This window comes from Staurois parvus, unplaced genomic scaffold (assembly GCF_062004578.1).
Source record: "Staurois parvus isolate SC_StPar_1 unplaced genomic scaffold, SC_StPar_1.0 ptg000133l, whole genome shotgun sequence".
NCBI classification, from domain to species: domain Eukaryota; kingdom Metazoa; phylum Chordata; class Amphibia; order Anura; family Ranidae; genus Staurois; species Staurois parvus.
The window spans coordinates 14,590,688-14,609,059 of NW_028317929.1; the positions used below are offsets into that span (position 1 = coordinate 14,590,688).

General features: G+C 42.3%; 1 protein-coding gene across 1 annotated transcript in view; it reads left to right on the forward strand.

Moving 5' to 3' along the window:
* The first annotated feature begins 1,324 nt into the window (after positions 1-1,324).
* The window catches only part of ZCCHC10 (zinc finger CCHC-type containing 10), a 41,568-nt gene continuing 24,520 nt past the window's right edge, over positions 1,325-18,372 (forward strand). The window contains exon 1 of the mRNA XM_089673040.1: positions 1,325-1,478. Coding sequence (XP_089529166.1) covers positions 1,438-1,478 — 41 coding nt within the window. The 5' untranslated portion in view covers positions 1,325-1,437. The remainder of the gene's footprint in view (positions 1,479-18,372) is intronic.

Here is an 18,372-nt window from a genome sequence, read left to right on the forward strand (position 1 = left end):
GACTAAAGCAGCCGGATGAATTCTGAAGTGTTTCGGGCAATATTATCTGCTCATATTCAGCCAAATGCTTCACAACTCATTGGACGCCGCTTCACAGTGCAGATGGACAATGACCCAAAGCATACTGCAAAAGCAACCAGAGTTTTTTAAGGGAAAGAAGTGGAATGTTATGCAATGGCCAAGTCAATCACCTGACCTGAATCCGATTGAGCATGCATTTCACTTGCTGAAGACAAAACTGAAGGGAAAATGCCCCAAGAACAAGCAGGAACTGAAGACAGTTGCAGTAGAGGCCTGGCAGAGCATCACCAGGGATGAAACCCAGCGTCTAGTGATGTCTATGTGTTCCAGACTTCAGGCTGTAATTGACTGCAAAGGATTTGCAACCAAGTATTAAAAAGTGAAAGTTTGATTTATGATTATTATTCTGTCTCATTACTTTTGGCCCCTTAACAAGTGGAAGGCACATATGCAAACTGTTGTAATTCCTACACCGTTCACCTGATTTGGATGTAAATACCCTCAAATTAAAGCTGACAGTTTGCAGTTAAAACACATCTTGTTCGTTTCATTTCAAATCCATTATGGTGGTGTATAGAGCCAAAAATGTTAGAATTGTGTCGATGTCCCAATATTTATGGACCTGACTGTATGTAGTTTGATGTTGTTGCATGGGACGTGCAGTTTTAAAGCATGTTTTGTATCTATGTACTCGGCATAACATCATCTTTTATATTATACCAAACAATTGACCAATATATTGTGTTTTTGTGCATTAAAATGCAAAAAGGTGTATTTTTTCCCAAAAAATTGCGTTTTAAAAATCGCTGCACAAGTACTGTCTGACAAAAAATTGCAACACCCACCAATTTATTCTCTAGGGCCTCTACTTTAAAAAAAAAAAAAAAAAAAAAAAATATATATATATATATATATATATATATAATGTTTGGGGGTTCAAAGTAATTTTTTAGCAAAAAATACTGATTTTTTTCATTTGAACAAAGAGTATCAGAAAAGGCCTCATCTTCAAGTGATTGGAAGAGTGGGTGATGTGTGTTAATGTTGGGCGTTTACAAGCGTTTGAAATGCCGGTAAAATCTACTCCATGTTTGGTGCGATAAAAAAATTTACTGTAAACAACTATGTACATTTATTATTTTTTGTAAAAAGGCGAAGTTTTCCTTTAACGTTCCAAAGCATTTTATTGAGTCACGATGAATTAACATTTATGTTTTTTTAAGTTCCCTGACTCATTAGGCCACAAAATAAGGAGGACTTTCAGAAACAGCCACACGACACATAGTATAAGACTGAACAGACTGCCCGTGTCAAATATGGCCGCCGGAGCATCGACGTACCTAGAAGTCGCGCTCTTCAGTAGCCCGGGCTGACAGTGCCCAGCATGCAACGGGGCAGCGTCTGGCCTTCAGCAACATGGCTACCCCCATGCACCGGCTGATCGCTCGCAGGCAGGCGTAAGTTTCCATTCGGACGCGGTGAGGTGGGGGGATGTACGGGATACGTCGGCTGAGGGCCCGCTGGGGTGTCATGGCGTCATACGGGGCGGGCTAAGTGAGCAGTTGTGTTCTGGCTCTGGCTGGAGTTCCGGTGCTGTGGGTGGGGTGATGTGGTTGTAGCTGGAGCTTTACCTCAGGATGAGAGCAGAGCAGACCGAGCTCGTATTCTGGTAGTGTGTGATTTCTGGGGTGAGGGCAGACCAACCAGAGCCTGGCATGGCGGTGTACTCCTCATACTTGAGGGGGAACTGAACCCCTAGATTTCAATGTCTCCCACAGCGACTTCAACCAAGGCATGCCTCTGGTGATAACTGGCACAGATATCAGTGGGCGTATGGGCCTGTGTCAGTTCACAGCAAGCTGCTTTTGTACCTCTATACAAGTCTATGGGAATGTAGAACCCTCTTGAAAGGGTTAGTTGACCTTTCCCTCAAAAAACTGTCTGTGAAGATGAGGCCTCTTGCACACTGTAGCTTGAAAAAGCTCAGTACAGTGGGGGTTTTACTGAGGTAAAATGTAGCCCATTATTTACAATGTAACAAAACGAGTAAGCGAGCGCTAAAATAATTCCAAATGTATAAGCAGCTGTACACCAAAAAAAGTACCCATAAACCTTCTAAAACACATATACAAAGAGGGGGTGCAGCACTACTAAACTCAACAATGACAAAAATGCATATATGAAGTGACAAAGTGCAAATAAAGAGGTCACTAGATGGTGGTCAAAGGTGCTAAAGGGTGTTGACTCTGTTAAAAGTCCAGAGAGAAGTGCTGATGAGATTTCAGATGGTCTCAGGGTGTACAGTGATATGGACTGTGGATCTTGGTGATAAATAATGAGATTGCGCACTCACCAGATACACAATTCAAATGCGCATAAATAGTAGTAAGCCTCTGGTCATGTCAGCGGCTCGGTCTCCATGACTGAAGCGATATCCCGGACAAAGCACACCCGACAAAAGATGACACCGACCGGCTCCTTGCCCTATCTGGAGTCGCAAGGAGCTGGTCGGTGTCGTCTTTTGTCGGGTCTGCTTTGTCCGGGATATCGCTTCAGTCATGGAGACCGAGCCGCTGAGAAGCCAATCACGTTTGCAGAACCAGTCATATTCTTTGTGAGGAGACCACATGGGAGCAGGCTGTATCCATTGAGTGGGAATCCCCCATGAGTGATAACACCACCAGGGAATGAGGATCAATTGGACCTGATCTGACCAGACCTATCTGGATGACCAGAGGCTTACTACTATTTATGCGTATTTGAATTGCGTATCTGGTGAGTGCGCAATCTCATTTATCACCAAGATCCACGGTCCATATCACTGGACACCCTGAGATCATCTGAAATCTCATCAGCACTTCTTCTCTCTGGACTTTTAATGGAGTCAACACCCTTTAGCACCTTTGACCACCATCTAGTGGCCTCTTTATTTGCACTTTGTCACTTCATATATGCATTTTTGTCATTGTTGAGTTTAGTAGCGCTGCACCCCCTCTTTGTATATACATTATTTACAATGTGCCTTTGCACACATGCGCGTAATAGAAAAATCTTCATTTTTTGGTCAGTAATTTACGCCACCTACGCGCATATGAACATAAAGATTGGTTCTTCTTAAGAATATATTGTGCACGCAAATGTGTGAATGCAGATATACGCGCAAAGCAAGCGCTTGAAATTATGTTAAAAAAAAACAGTAATGGTCAAACATCAGTACCATGTGTACAAGGCCTAAGAGGAGGGCTCTGTAGGTAAACATGAACTGCAGCTTTGGCCAAAGTTGAATAATGTCCTTCCTATAGGTGTAGGCCAGGGGTGTTAAACTGCAACCCCCCCAGCTGTTGAACTACAAATCCCATGAGACATTGCAAGGCTGACAGGGCTCATGTACACTGCAGCTGACAAACTCACGTTCAGGAGCTGTTCAGTTTTTTTCAGCATCCCATGTGTCCATGCACACATCATTGTTTACAGACAGTTGAGTTTACAGGTTTTTTTTTTAATGCAGAAAACTTGCTTTCAGCAGTAGATTTTATCAACGTTTTAAACGCAAAACGCTTCTAAATGTGGCTAACCGTGTTTATAAGCATTTGCAAAAAATTTTTTAACGCTTCCATTTCCAGATGCTGTCCAGAGCCATTTTTTCATCATGAAAAATGCTTGCAAAGTGTTTTCCCGGTACTCAAATGGACCTGGTACACCATACTTTGAGGTTTCGCATGAAAGAAAATGTTAGGCACTGCTACAATAATTTCTGCACAGAAATGAGCTGGAACACATCCGAACACCACAAATAAAAAAAAAAGAAAAGACACCTAATCTCAACACATACTGCTCTCTCTGCTTCTGCTCTCTCTATTTCTCTCAAAATGTCTGAAATAGTTAAATGTTTTACTGTTTTTCAGTGTATTCTGGGCATTTTGGAAGGTCTGAGGTTATCTTTAACTGTTTGCCTACCAGTCACAGTATAAATACTGCGGCAGGGCGGCACCGCTGTGCAGAATCACTTTTTAAAACGTAATTTTGCAAAACTGGGCGCGCCCGACCGCCCTACTCGCGCCGCCGATCGTGGCCGCGGGTGTCAATCACCGGGTCCCAGCCAGTCGTTACCTGCCGGGTCCCGACGATTGCCGACAAACGGTGACACAGAGCACAGCTGCATTGTTTTCAATGCAGCTCTGCTGCTTGTCTGTTCCCAACACACTGTTCCTGAGAGTGGAGTTTAGCTCTAGGGATCAGTGTGTTCCTGTGAAGTACACACCCCCTGCCCACTAGTAAAACACTCCCCTCACACAGTTAACCCTTTGCCTAAAAAATTAACCCCTTCCTCAGTGCCATTAGTACAGTGTCAGCGTTTTTTTTTGCACTGATCACTGTATTGGTGTCACTGGGGATGTCAGTGACCCCAAGTCAGTTCCCCCCAGTGTCAGAATGTCCGCCGCAGTCCTGCCATATGTCGCTGATCGCCGCCATTATTAGTATATAAAAAAATTTAAAATCCAGTATCTATACTGCCATTTGATACCTTAGATTGTACGCCCCTTGAGGGTTAGGGACTGATGTGAATGTACAATATATATGTAAAGCGCTGCGTAAATTAATGGCGCTATATAAGTACCTGAAATAAATAAATTTGTAAATGCTATAACTTTCACATAAACCAATTAATTTACACGTATTGGGTTTTTTTTTTAGCAAAGACATATCGCAGAATACATTTTGGCCGAAATTTATGACGAAATGTGATTTATAAAATTTTTTTACTGGACATGTTTTATAGCAAAAAGTCCAAAATATAGTTTTTTTTTTTCTCAAAATTATCAGCCTTTTTTTTTATAGCGCAAAAAAAAAAACGCGCAGCGATCAAATACCACCGAAAGAAAGCTCAATTTGTGGCAAAAAAGGACGTAAATTTAATTTGGGTGCAGTGTTGCATGACCGCGCAATTGTCAGTTAAAGTAACGCAGCGACATAACACTAACCGCTTCCTGACCGCCCTATAGCAGAAATACTGCTACAGGGTGGCATGGGTGCACAAAATCACGTATATATGTGATTCTCGCTCCCGCTGTGTTCACGCCCCTCCCAGATAGAGTCGGATTGCCAGTCAGTACACCAGTCATCACATTTAACCCCTTGATTGCCAGGAACACGCTCTTGCACAATAAACCTCCATTGCTAGTATAGTGTCTGAACGGATCAATATTTTTGACCAGATCAGCACTATACCAGCATTCACATTAGTATAGCGTCCCCAAAAACGCAGCGTTAGCAGGATCAGCCCCGGCACCTGCCAGCACCTGCGTTTTGCCTCTATGCTTACCCCTTCCCCCCTCTTCTCCCCCTGCAAGTGCAGTGTCAGTAGGTCACTGTTACTTGATATATTACACACAAAACCGCAGTGTTCGCAGAATCAGGCCTGATCTCTGTTAGCACATGTCAGTAAACTTTGATGACTCTCATATGCAGCAGAGTGCCAGTACTAGTGCCACGCTACCTTTTGGTGAACTGGCGAGTACTAGTGGCCTAGTACATCCTGGTCTTTCACATATCTCTTAGATTGTAAGCTCCCAGGATCAGGCCCTCCTAACCCTCTTGTATTGAACTGTATTGTCTCCTGTTATATTGCAGCGCTGAGCAAACTGTTGCGCTATATAAATCCTGTATTATAATAATAATACCAGCACTGCAGTATGACTTGGTGACGTGGCGAGTCCCATAAGTGCAGTACAAGCTGGTGCGGTGGCAAGCATAACACAGGCCTGTAGAGCCCCTAGTATCCTTCCAGATGTGCTTGCAAATCCTGATTGACAGCCCACAAATTCTGCAGCACCCATACTTCCCCCATTCACTGCCCAACCCGGAATTCAGGTGGAAATAGCAAATTTATCTCCTCCCCTTGATTTTTGGAGCTGTTTTTCATAGAATATCTGTATCCGTTGATTGTGGATCAAAGCAATTTATATGCATAACAATTTATCGCTGCCAACCCAAATTCAAACCTTGCCAGACCAGTCGCATGGAAACTCATTACGGTTTTTGAATTTACATTTCTTTTAGGCCTAACCATCAACATGGGCAATACTAAAAAAAAAGAATTCCAGTTGTATTTGTCCACAGACCCGATTCATCATATGCCTGTGTTCTCTGCTGCCATGGCCAGGCATAGATATGAGAGTATAATGTGTTTTAGGCATTTCAACAATACACTCTGTCGTCCTCGGGGTGACCCTGAATTTGACCGGCTCCACAAATTTCAGCCCCTCGTAAATCACCTTAACCAAAAATTTGCAGATGTCTATACTTCCCGGCAAAACATCTGCATTGATGAGTCCCTGATTCATTTTTCTGGCCGCCTTGCATTCAAACAATTTCTCCCCAGCAAGCGTGCCAGATATGGGGTCAAGATGTAGAAGACCTGTGAGAGGGCAACAGGCTATACTTATAAGTTTCGGATTTATGAGGGAAAAGATAGTCACGTGGAGCCCCCCGGATGCCCAGACTACATGGGGAGTAGTGGCAAGATAGTTTGGGACTTGGCGTCATCCTTTTTCCATATGGGGTACCACTTATACGTGGACAGTTTTTATTCAAGCATACCGCTATTTAAACATTTGTTCAATCTTGGAACTGGCGCATGTGGCAAAGTGCGACCTAATGTGTGCCCACCATTAATAGTGGGTGGATGCAGGGCGGTATATTCTAATGGTGGGCATTCCACACAAGAGATTTCTTCTTTTTTTTTTTCATTCAGCCCACAGGCTGCATAGAAAAAAAAAAGAACATAGCATATATAGCCAACAAGGATCAGCGATGTACTGGTACATCACTGGACTTTTAATGGTTATACCAGGATGATGCCTACAGCTGCAGGCATCATCCTGGTATAATTTTTTTCAGCCGGTGATCGGCTTTCATGTAAAAGCAATCCTAGTGGCTAATTAGCTGCAGGATTGCTTTTACAAGCAGCGGGAGATTATGCCTCCCCCCCCCCGCTGCCTTCCACGGCCTTCTCGGGCAGTCCCGTGCCATTGGGGGAGCCTAAGAATGCAGCCGGTGTTTCTGCCAGCTGACCATAGAGCTGATTGGAGACCAGAGTGGTGCCAATCATCTCTATAGTCTAAGAAATCGGAAGCTACGAGCATTTCATCACTTCAGTTTCGCAGGATATAAACAGCGCCATTTGTAAATTGGGAAAGCATCTGATCACACTGATCTTGGCTTGATTAGATAATGTAAGGGCAGAGGAGATATCCAGAGTCTGATAGACCCCAGATTTCTCAAAAAAGAATATATGACAATGCCCATTGAAGTTATAGGGGATATTTGCATTCCCTGTGATAGCATTAAAAGTGATAAAAAAAAAAAATTAAAGGTACAAAAAAAATTAAAATAACTTAAAAAATAAAATACTCGCCCCTCCCATGCACGCACACCTGTGTGCACAGTATATAAACAGTGGTTGCACCATGCATGTGAGGTATCGCTGTGAACGTCAGATCAAGGGCAGTAATTCTAACACTAGACCTCATCTGTAAATCTAAAATGGTAGCTTTTAAAGCGTTGCCTATGGATATTAAAAATGTATGCAGTTTGTCGCCATTGCACGGGGCATGCGCAGTTTTAAAGCATGTCATGTTTGGTATCTATTTACTCGGCATACTGTCATCTTTTATATTTTACCAAATAATAAGCCAATATATTGTGTTTTTGTGCATTAAAAGTAAAAAAAGTGTATTTTTTTCAAAATTTGTATTTGAAAAATCTCTGTGCGAGTACTATGTGCCATAAAAAATTGTAGTACCCACCATTTTATTCACAAGGGTGTCTCCTTAAAAAAAAAATAATGTTGGGGGTTTAAATTAATTTCCTAGCACAAAATACAGATTTTTTTTCATGTGCACAAAAAGTGTCAGAAAAGGCTTGATCTTCAGGTAGTTAGAAGAGTGAATGATATGTGGCATAAACTTCTAATGCTGGGCATAAAACGCCCTCACCCTCCAAAACGACCCATGTTTGGAAAGTAGACACCCCCAACTCTTTGCTGAGAGGCATTTTGAATCAATAGAAGAATTAATTTTTTTAACACAAGTTTTTGGAAAATTACAAAAAAAAATAATTTTTTTTTTTTTTTTACACAAAATTGTCACTTAAATGATTTACTGCTCACACATGCCATGGGTATATGTGGAATTACTCCCCAAAATACATTCTGCTACTTCTCCCGAGTATGGGGGTACCACATGTGAGAGACATTTTGGCAGTCTAGCCAAGTACAGGACCCCAAAATCCAATAAGCACCTTCAGGCTTTTAAAGGCTTTATTTCCTCATTACACTTCCTGACTACCTATCGCAGTTTCGGAGGCCCTGAAATGCCAGGATAGCACCAACCCCCCACAAATACCCCTTTTTGGAAAGTAGACACCCCAAGAAATTTGATAATACGCATGGTAAGTATTTTTCAGTTCTCATTTGTTGCCACAAGTTTTTGGAAAATGAAGAAAAAAAACAAAAACTTTTTTTTATTCTTTTTTTATATTTCAAAACCTTGTGAGAAAAAATGAGATCTGCAAAATACTCACCATGCCTCTTTTTAAATTCCTTGGGGTGTCTACTTTCCAGAAAGGGGTCATTTGGGGGGGTTTGGCGCTATCCTGGCATGTCAGGGCCTTTGAAACTGTGATAGGTAGTGAGGAAGTGTAATGAGGAAGTTACGCACCTTCAGGCTTTCAAAGTGGTCATTGGATTTCAGGCTCCTGTATGTGGCTAGGCTCCCAAAAAGTCTCTCATGTGGTATCCCCATACTCGGTACAAGTAGCAGAATGTATTTTGGGGTGTAATTCCACATATACCCATGGCTTGTGTGAGAAATAAATAATTTAAATTACAACTTTGTGTAAAAAAAAAAAAAATGTTTTTGTCATTTTCCAGAAACTTGTGAAAAAAAAATAAATCTTCCATGGACTCAATATGCCTCTCAGCAGATAGCTTAGTGTGTCTACTTTCCGAAAAGAGGTCATTTGAGGGTGTTTGTACTATCCTTGTATTTTAGCACCTCAAGAAATGTGATGGGCAGTCAGAATTTTTTTAACCAAAAACATGTAGCAGAATACATTTTGGCCTAAATTTGACGAAATTTTAGTTTTTTTGGATATTTTTTATGACAGAAATGAGAAAATATCGTTTTGTTTTTTTAAAAAAAGTTTTTCTCAAAACTTTTTTTGTTTATTGTGCTAAAAATAAAAAGTGCACAGGTGATCAAATACCACCAAAAGAAAGCTCTATTTGTGTGAAAAAAGGACATAAATTTCATGTATGTACCGTGTTACATGACCGCGCAATTGTCCGTTAAACTAGCGCAGCGCTGTATAGCAAAAAAATGGCGTAAATTGCAATATCTATACCATAGTTTGTATATTGCTATAACTTTCACACAAAGCAATCAATATACACTTATTGGGATTTTTTTTTACCAAAAACGTAGCAAAATACTTTTTGGCTTAAATTTATAACTAACTGAGTTTACTATAATTTGTTTATAGCTGAAAGTAAAAAAATATTGTTTTTCTTCAAAATTTTTTTTTTTTTTACCCTGAGCATATAACAGACTTTAAAGGGTCTAGAGAAGCCGTGGAGAACATTATGCTGCCTATAACATTGTTCAGCATGACCGTTTAGGTGGTGGGTCAGTGATGGTCTGGGGAGGCATATCCATGGAGGGACGCACAGACCTCTACAGGCTAGGCAATGGCATCCTGACTCCCATTAGGTATAAGGATGAAATCCTTGGACCCATTGTCAGACTCTACACTAGTTCAGTGGGTCCTGGGTTCCTCCTGGTGCACGACAATGCCTGGCCTCATATGGTGAGAGTATGCAGGCAGTTCCTGGAGGATGAAGGAATTGATGCTATTGACTGTCCCCCACGCTCGCCTGACCTAAATCCAGTAGAACACCTCTGAATTATCATGTTTTGGTCATCCGATGTTGCCAGGTTGCACCTCAAACTGTCCAGGAGCTCAGTGATGTTCTGGTCCAGATCTGGGAGGAAATAACCCAGGACACCATCCATCGTCTCATTAGGAGCATTCCCCGACGTTGTCAGGCATGCATACAAGCATGAGGGGGCCATACAAACTACTGAGTACCATTTTTGAGTTGCTGCAATGAAATTTCAGCAAAATGGACTAGCCTGTTGCATCATTTTTTCAGTTTGATTTTCATGCTATCTTTGAATTCAGTCCTCCGGTAGGTTGATCATTTTCATTTCCATCAAACAATGGGGCATCCTTATGTTCCTAACACATTACCCAGTCCATATCAATATAGATATCCAGTATGATATTTTTTCCCCATTGAGATCTGATGTGTTTTCAAAGTGTTCCTTTTATTTTCTTGAGCAGTGTAGTTTCATTTATTGGTGGATTTTCCCTTTTTTTTCCTTTTAAATACTGTACTGTGTTATCCTTTGGCATCTTGTTTAGCAAATTTAGAGTGCATGACACAGCTGGTCTAAACAACAAGAAGTAAACCGCGGTTTTGAAAGTGACCATGATACACAGTGATACATCAGTATAAAATACATAATGACCTTTTGTAAAGCGGAACTTCACTCTCTCAAACAACATTGACTATTTTTAATCCTTATGCTGCTAGAATTAGTAAATAGGAAAATATATATTTATTTGTTTAAAACATTTTTTCATTTCTCCAGTTAGTTCTTGGTTTCCAGGCCTAGGCAAATGATGTCATACACCCCGGGAGTCTTCAGGAGGGGTTTTCTCATCTAAGCACACCTTCCTGCCTGCATGCTGATCTAACAGCAGATGGCTTCCAGGAAGTAAATGCAACATGAATCATCTGCCCTTACTCAGGAAGGCCACAGCCAGAAATGCTAGGGGGGAGTGTTTTTCAAAGTGATTTCTTAGCAAGTTAAAGCATGAAGACATTGATGGATGGGGGAGTTGGCTTTGAATATTAAAAATGAAGTAAATGGCATTTGTGGTGCTCAGATGAGGTGTAGGTCTGCTTTAATTAAATAGGGCATATCCTTCTAGTGAGTGTGCATTTTTTACTCATGTGGTGGTGCATACATGCAAATGTATGAAGAGGAAGAATGACAGGTGCATGAATTTTCCGCTTAGTGATGGGATGTTTGGCATTGATCTTTATTTTGTATAACTGAACATCATATTGTTTCTTGGTTTAACACACAGGATCACATTGTGGATGTTTACTTTTGTATAGTTGGATTGTATTTGTTATAACACACAGACTCACATTGTGGTACATATTTGATCAATTGTGTTGATCTAAGTGAAGTGTCTGCATTTTTTATATTTGAGTCATAGGTGTTATATACTTTAGAGTTGGGTGCCATTTCTGAACCTCATGAGTGAGACCTAGTTGTTACTGCTCACCTCCATCACAGGAGTGAGCTTTTTCTCTGATTAAGGCCTCGTTCACACCATGGTGCAGAGATGTCAGTTTTTCTGCGCGCATTCTGCAAGGGTACAGCAAAATAAATTGTTCTCTATGTGCCTTGTTCACACCACAATACTAGTACCACGTGCAGGAATTTGCTACGTGTATTAAATTCATTGAAGCGCACGAAAACTGATGTCTCTGCTAGTGAAACCTGCATGCCAGTTTCCATCAGTTTTTCTGCATGTATGGTGTGAACGTGGCCTCAGTCTTTCACATGTTCTTTCCCTTCCTTGATGCAGTAGCTGTGAGCTCAGTGTTTTGAGAGCTCACTCTTCAGGAAGTACATTAATGGCTTACACCAATAACAAGGACATTATTTAAATATAGTCAGAGCTGCACAGTTTGTTTTTATCTGCAAATTTCCTTTTCTGCATAGGCAGTTTTTTGGTAAACATGAACTAACCCTTAAAGTCGGGATGAGCTCAGGCATGTTTGGATCTTAGTCTGAACCCACCTGAGTCAGCCCACCAGGAAGCTGTCATATGTACTGTGCCCATCCTAAATGGCTGAGGCATTCCCTGCCCTGTACTAAACCCATATTTAGGTTCCACCTGAAGAGGAAAAAAAAAAGTCAGCAGCTACAGAAACTTTAGCTGCTGACTTTTAAAATATAGACACTTACCTGTCCAGTGGTGTCCTCATCACCGCTGGTTTCACCGACCGTCTTCTCTCCCAGGCGCTGGCATCTTCAGTGTGGCACACGGCTGTGACAGCTTGCGGCTTCACAGCCGAGTGCTCACTGCACATGCGCGAGATGTGCTGCGCTTTGTAAATGGCCCGGTAGTCTTCTGGGACCTGTTACGTGTCACAGAAGACTACGGGGAGGGAGGGGTGGACGACAACTTCCGCTTCTGATCACCTAGGCGATCGCAGTGGGAGTGGGCACCTGTCAGATTCAGTTACCCGCTCCCCAAAGGTGCCAATCCTTAATGGGTATTGGGGGACAAAGGCTTAAAGCACAACTTCATCTTTTGGGTGGATATCTGCTTTAAGATGGGCACGGCACAGTGACAGCTTCCTGGTGGGCGCACTCAGGTGGGCTTAGAACAGGATCTGTATACGTATTCCTTGTCCGAAGGAGGTCACCTGTGCCTTTCACATTTGAAAGATCTCTAAAGTACCTCAAACTGATCCCATCAATGCAAGCTCAAAACTTGTCACCGTAGGCCCTGTGTCAGCTGTTAGCTTAATTTTCATACCCTAGGATGGCTGGTGTCACAGCTGATCACATTTGCACCTCCATAGTGACTCTAACCGCTTCCCGTCTGTCCATTGCCTATAAACGGCAGATGGGAAGCAGTGCAGAAGCAGGCTAACATACCTGTTTGTTAGCCCTCATTGGAATCTCACGCGTGCATGGTTCACAGAGTGCGCACCCGGGAGGCTGGCTATCCGAGTGTCACCCAGACCCAGCGGATCACACTACTGTTGTTTCTGGGTGACACATGGTATTTTACACAGCAATCACATAGTAAACAATAGAGAATGAAAGCAAGCATCATTTCTCGGCAATGCTGAAGCCTGCAAGTATACAGCAGGCTGTCAGCTTGCATGTACACTCATACTGCAGTGCCAGCCACCTCAGTGTCCGTGATCATTTCCCCCAGTGTAGTCCCTAATAAATAATGCTGCCAGCCCCTTTTACCTGTCCCAGTGCTCGCAAAAACTTCGCCATACACCATACCAATGTCCTGATCACCGCCATACCCCATACCAGCACCCTGATCACCTTTATGCCAGCATTCTAATCACCCCATATGCCATACCAGCATCCTGATCACCGCAAAAACCCATATCAGAATTCTGATCACCCCATATGTCATACCAGCATCCTGATCACTGCCATACACCATACCAATGTCCTCATCCATGCTATACCCCATACCAGCATCCTGATCAAGGCTATTTCCCATACCAGCATCCTGATGACCGCCAGACCTCATACCAGCATCCTGATGACCGCCAGACCTCATACCAGCATCCTGATGACCGCCAGACCTCATACCAGCATCCTGATGACCGCCAGACCTCATACCAGCATCCTGATGACCGCCAGACCTCATACCAGCATCCTGATGACCGCCAGACCTCATACCAGCATCCTGATGACCGCCAGACCTCATACCAGCATCCTGATGACCGCCAGACCTCATACCAGCATCCTGATGACCGCCAGACCTCATACCAGCATCCTGATGACCGCCAGGCCTCATACCAGCATCCTGATGACCGCCAGACCTCATACCAGCATCCTGATGACCGCCAGGCCTCATACCAGCATCCTGATGACCGCCAGGCCTCATACCAGCATCCTGATGACCGCCAGGCCTCATACCAGCATCCTGATGACCGCCAGGCCTCATACCAGCATCCTGATGACCGCCAGGCCTCATACCAGCATCCTGATGACCGCCAGGCCTCATACCAGCATCCTGATGACCGCCAGGCCTCATACCAGCATCCTGATGACCGCCAGGCCTCATACCAGCATCCTGATGACCGCCAGGCCTCATACCAGCATCCTGATGACCGCCAGGCCTCATACCAGCATCCTGATGACCGCCAGGCCTCATACCAGCATCCTGATGACCGCCATGCCTCATTCCAGCGTCTGGCTTTTTAGGGTCTCAGCTGATCAATTTTCAGATATATATCCCATAGTTTGTAGACTCTATAACTTTCACACAGACTAAATAATATACAATGTAGCTACACATTTTGGCCTAAATATATGAAGAAAGATTATTATTTTCAAAATTTTACAACAAAGTAAGAAAAAAAAATGTTTTTTTCTTTTCCACATATTCACTTTTTTTAAATGTATATACCAAAAAATAAAAAATCCAGTGATGATCAAATACCACAAAAATAAAGCTCTCCGTCTCAAAAAAATTATAAAAATGTCTTATGGGTACAGTGTTGCATGACTGAGTGTCATTCAAAGTGTGCCAGAGAAGAAAGCTGAAAATTGGCCTGGACTGGAAGTGAAAGTGTCCGGACTTGAAGTGGTTAAGGCCCAATCACAGCGATCACCTGTCAAATATGCGCAATTAATGGCTTTCATAGACATTCATTGTGATCTCTGTGACTGGTCACAGTGATCACATGGTACAGAGAGGTCCAGTCACACCAAACGTGTACCATTTAATAGCTGTGACCATCCACAGCTATCACAATTGAACATAATGGCACATGAAAGGATTCCATTCATAAAAACGGTTGCTTAGAATAGTGATTATCACTGTTCTACGCAATCAGTGTTAAAATAAAAAAAAAATCCAGACCACCGCCTCCAAAGTAGTATAGTGTCGCAATGGTAATGATGCACTGCTCTGGTTGCAGTATGTAAAAACATTGCAAGAGAAATGTGTATAAATTATTTTTTTTCTAGCATACTGTCACTAGTCAGTATCCTTGATCATCACCACACCAGTCATATGATGACGCTGTATTGCACTGGTGACAGTATATGGTATCTGGTGACAAAAAATTGTCAAAAAACTGACAAAAAATTACAACTTAATGAAAACGTGCCATGCCTCTTACTAAAATACCTCAGACTGACTACTTTCCACAAAGGTGTCATTTGGGGGGTATTTCCACTGTCCTGGCATTTTAGGGTCTCAAGAAATGATATAGTCCATCAGTACATTAGGATTGATTGATTTTCGATTATATATATATATATATATATATATATATATATATATATATATATATATATATATATATATATATATATATATATATATATATATATATTTTTATATATATATATATAACATAGGCAGTACTAGGGTCGTTGGCTTGGGGCGTGGGTTTCCTCCGGGTACTCCAGTTTCCTTCCACACTCCAAAGACATGCTGATAGGTGAGTTGGCTCATGTTTAAATTGGCCTTAGTATGTATGAATGTAAGTTAGGGACTTTAGATTGTACGCCCCTTGAGGGTTAGGGACTGATGTAAATGTACAATATATATGTAAAGTGCTGCGTAAATTGACGGTGCTATATACAGTTTTTTATATATATATATATATATATATATATATATATATATGGACACAGGCACAATTTTAGTTTTTTTTTTCAGGTATTTACCAAAAAATATTAAATCTATAGTTCTATAATGGATATGGGCTGAAAGTGCACACTCTCAGGTTTAATTTGAGGGTATGTACATCCAAATTGGAGGAAGGGTTTAGGAATTACAGCTCTTCAGAGTAGCCATCCCCCCTTTTTCAAGGAACCAAAAGTAATTAGACAATTAAATATGATCATAAATAAAATGTTAATTTTTAATATGTTGTTGCGAATCCTTTACTGGCAATGCTTGCCTGAAGTCTGGAACCCATGGACATTACCAAAGACTGGGTTTCCTCCTTTTTGATGCTTTGCCAGGCTCTAACTGCAGCTGTCTTCAGTTGTTCTGTTTGTGGGTCTTTCTGCCTTTTAGTTTTGCCTTCAGCAAGTGAAATGCATGCTTAATTGGGTTGAGATCAGGTGATTGACTCCGGTCATTGCAGAATATTCCACTTCTTTTCCTTCAAAAGCTCCTGGGTTGCTGTTGCAGTGTGTTTTTGGGTTATTGTCCATCTGTACTGTGAAGCGCCGTTCAATCAACTTTGCTGCATTTGGTGTAATCTGGGCTGATAGTATATCTGTAAACACTGCAGAATTCATCCGGCTGCTTCTGTCACATCATCAATAAACACCAATGACCCAGTGCCACTGGAAGCCATGCATGCCCATGTCATCACACTGCCTCCACCATGTTTTACAGATGATGTTGTGTGCTTTGGATCATGAGCTGTTCTAAGCCTTCTCCACACTTTTTTTCTTCCCATCATTCTGGTACAGATTACCCCCTGTTCACATATATGCGGCCGTGCAGGGCAAGAGCCCATTCATTTGACATGCAGGGAAGAAGTCCCTGCACTTCTTTGGAAAACGCAGCCTGCACAGGAACCTCGGTTCCCAGTATAGTTGCATTTTCTAGTGCGGGCGGCGTGCCATCAGAACTAATGGCACCCGCCCGCGGGTCCGAATTTGTCTCTGCACGGATTTTCGTGTGAATCCGCAGCAGCACCACCCGCACAGATGTGAACCTAGGGTTAATCTTAGTTTCATCCGTCAAAAGAATGTTTTTCCAGAACTACGCCCCTTTCACACAAAGGGTCCATTCAGGTTTGCCTGTCAATTTTTCAGGACGGGCAAGTTACACTCACCTACCTCCAATCTGATCTGGTCCCCTAGAAAAAAAAAAAACAGAAGGGGATCCATCCCCCTCCATCTAGGTGGATTAGATCAGAGGGCAGACAAGTGCAAACGAACAGCTGAGTCTGTTTACTCTTGGCCGTCCATAGAGCAGAGAGGGTTTGGTCTGTGTCCATCATTCTGGTACAGATTACCCCCTGTTCACATATATGCGGCCGTGTAGGCCGCGTTTTGCACGGGCACAAGAGCCCATTCATTTGACATGCAGGGAAGAAGACCCTGCACTTCTTTGGAAAACGCAGCCTCCATCTAGGTGGATCAGATCAGAGGGCAGACAAGTGCAAACGAACAGCTGAGTCTGTTTACTCTTGGCCGTCCATAGAGCAGAGAGGGTTTGGTCTGTGTCCAGTCTGCATAAAGGTAGCAGACATGGACCTGTTATCCACCTGCTCTGCTCTGTTCAGCAGGACATCAGTGGACAGATCCTCTGCTGATCTCAACAGAGTCCACCCTGTGTGAAATGGACCTTATGGAACACACTGCAGAAAAAAAACAGCCATGCAAAGCAGTATGCTTACAGTGAAGCACACAGTCACTAGTAAAACGGCACACTGTTAACCCTTTGATTGCCCCAGATGTTAACCCCTTCCTGCCCAGTGCCATTAGTACAGTGTCAGTGTTTTTTAGTAGCATCGATCACTGTATTGTTGAATCGACACCAAGTGACAGTGACACCAAGTCAGTTTCCCCCAGGGTCAGAATGCCCGCCATAGTCCCAGTAAAAGTCGCTGATCGCCGCCATTCGTAAAAATAAAAAACAAAAACTCAGTATATATACCGCCATTTTAAAACGCTATACGTAAACCAATTAATTTACACATATCGGAATTTGTTTTTAGCAAAAACATGTAGCAGAATACATTTTGGCCTAAATTTATGACATTTGATTATTATTTTTTTACTGGACATGTTTAATAGCAAAAAATAAAAATTTTTTTTTTTTCTCAATTGTCGGTCCATTTTTTTTTTTTTTTTTTTTTGTAGAGCAAAAAATTTCAAAAAAGCAGAGGCAATCAAATACCACTAAAAGAAAGCTCTATTCGTGGGAAAAAAGGATGTAAGTTTCTTTGGGGTGCAGCGTTGTATGACTGAGCATTTGTCAGTTAAAGTGCAAAAAAATGGCCTGGTCAGGAAAAGGGGTAAATCCTCTGGAGGGCAAGTGGTTAATTAAATTTTCTTCTAATTTCAAAGCAAATTCCCTCATCCGTCCATGTCTCCGTGCTTTATTTTGCTGAGATATCACTTACAAAAACACCCCCTAGCGTTTCTGGCAGTGGCCATCTTGAGTAAGGGCAGATGATTAATGTAGCATTTACTTTCTGGAATCCATCTTCCCTTAGCGTTGGCATGCAGACAGGAGGGTGTTCTTAGCTGACAAAACCAGTAGATACAATATACTGAAGCGCAGTGAAGAACCAAAACCGGCAAGACCACAAAATATAGTGCGTTCACCAGATCGCAACCACTGCTGCTGTTAACATCAAGTAGATGAATCCAGGAACTCCAGCTGTGTTCTTCTCTGGAGCTCCTTAGCCGAGAAAACCCCTCTTGAGTACTCCTGGGATTCATGACATAATGTGCCTGGGCA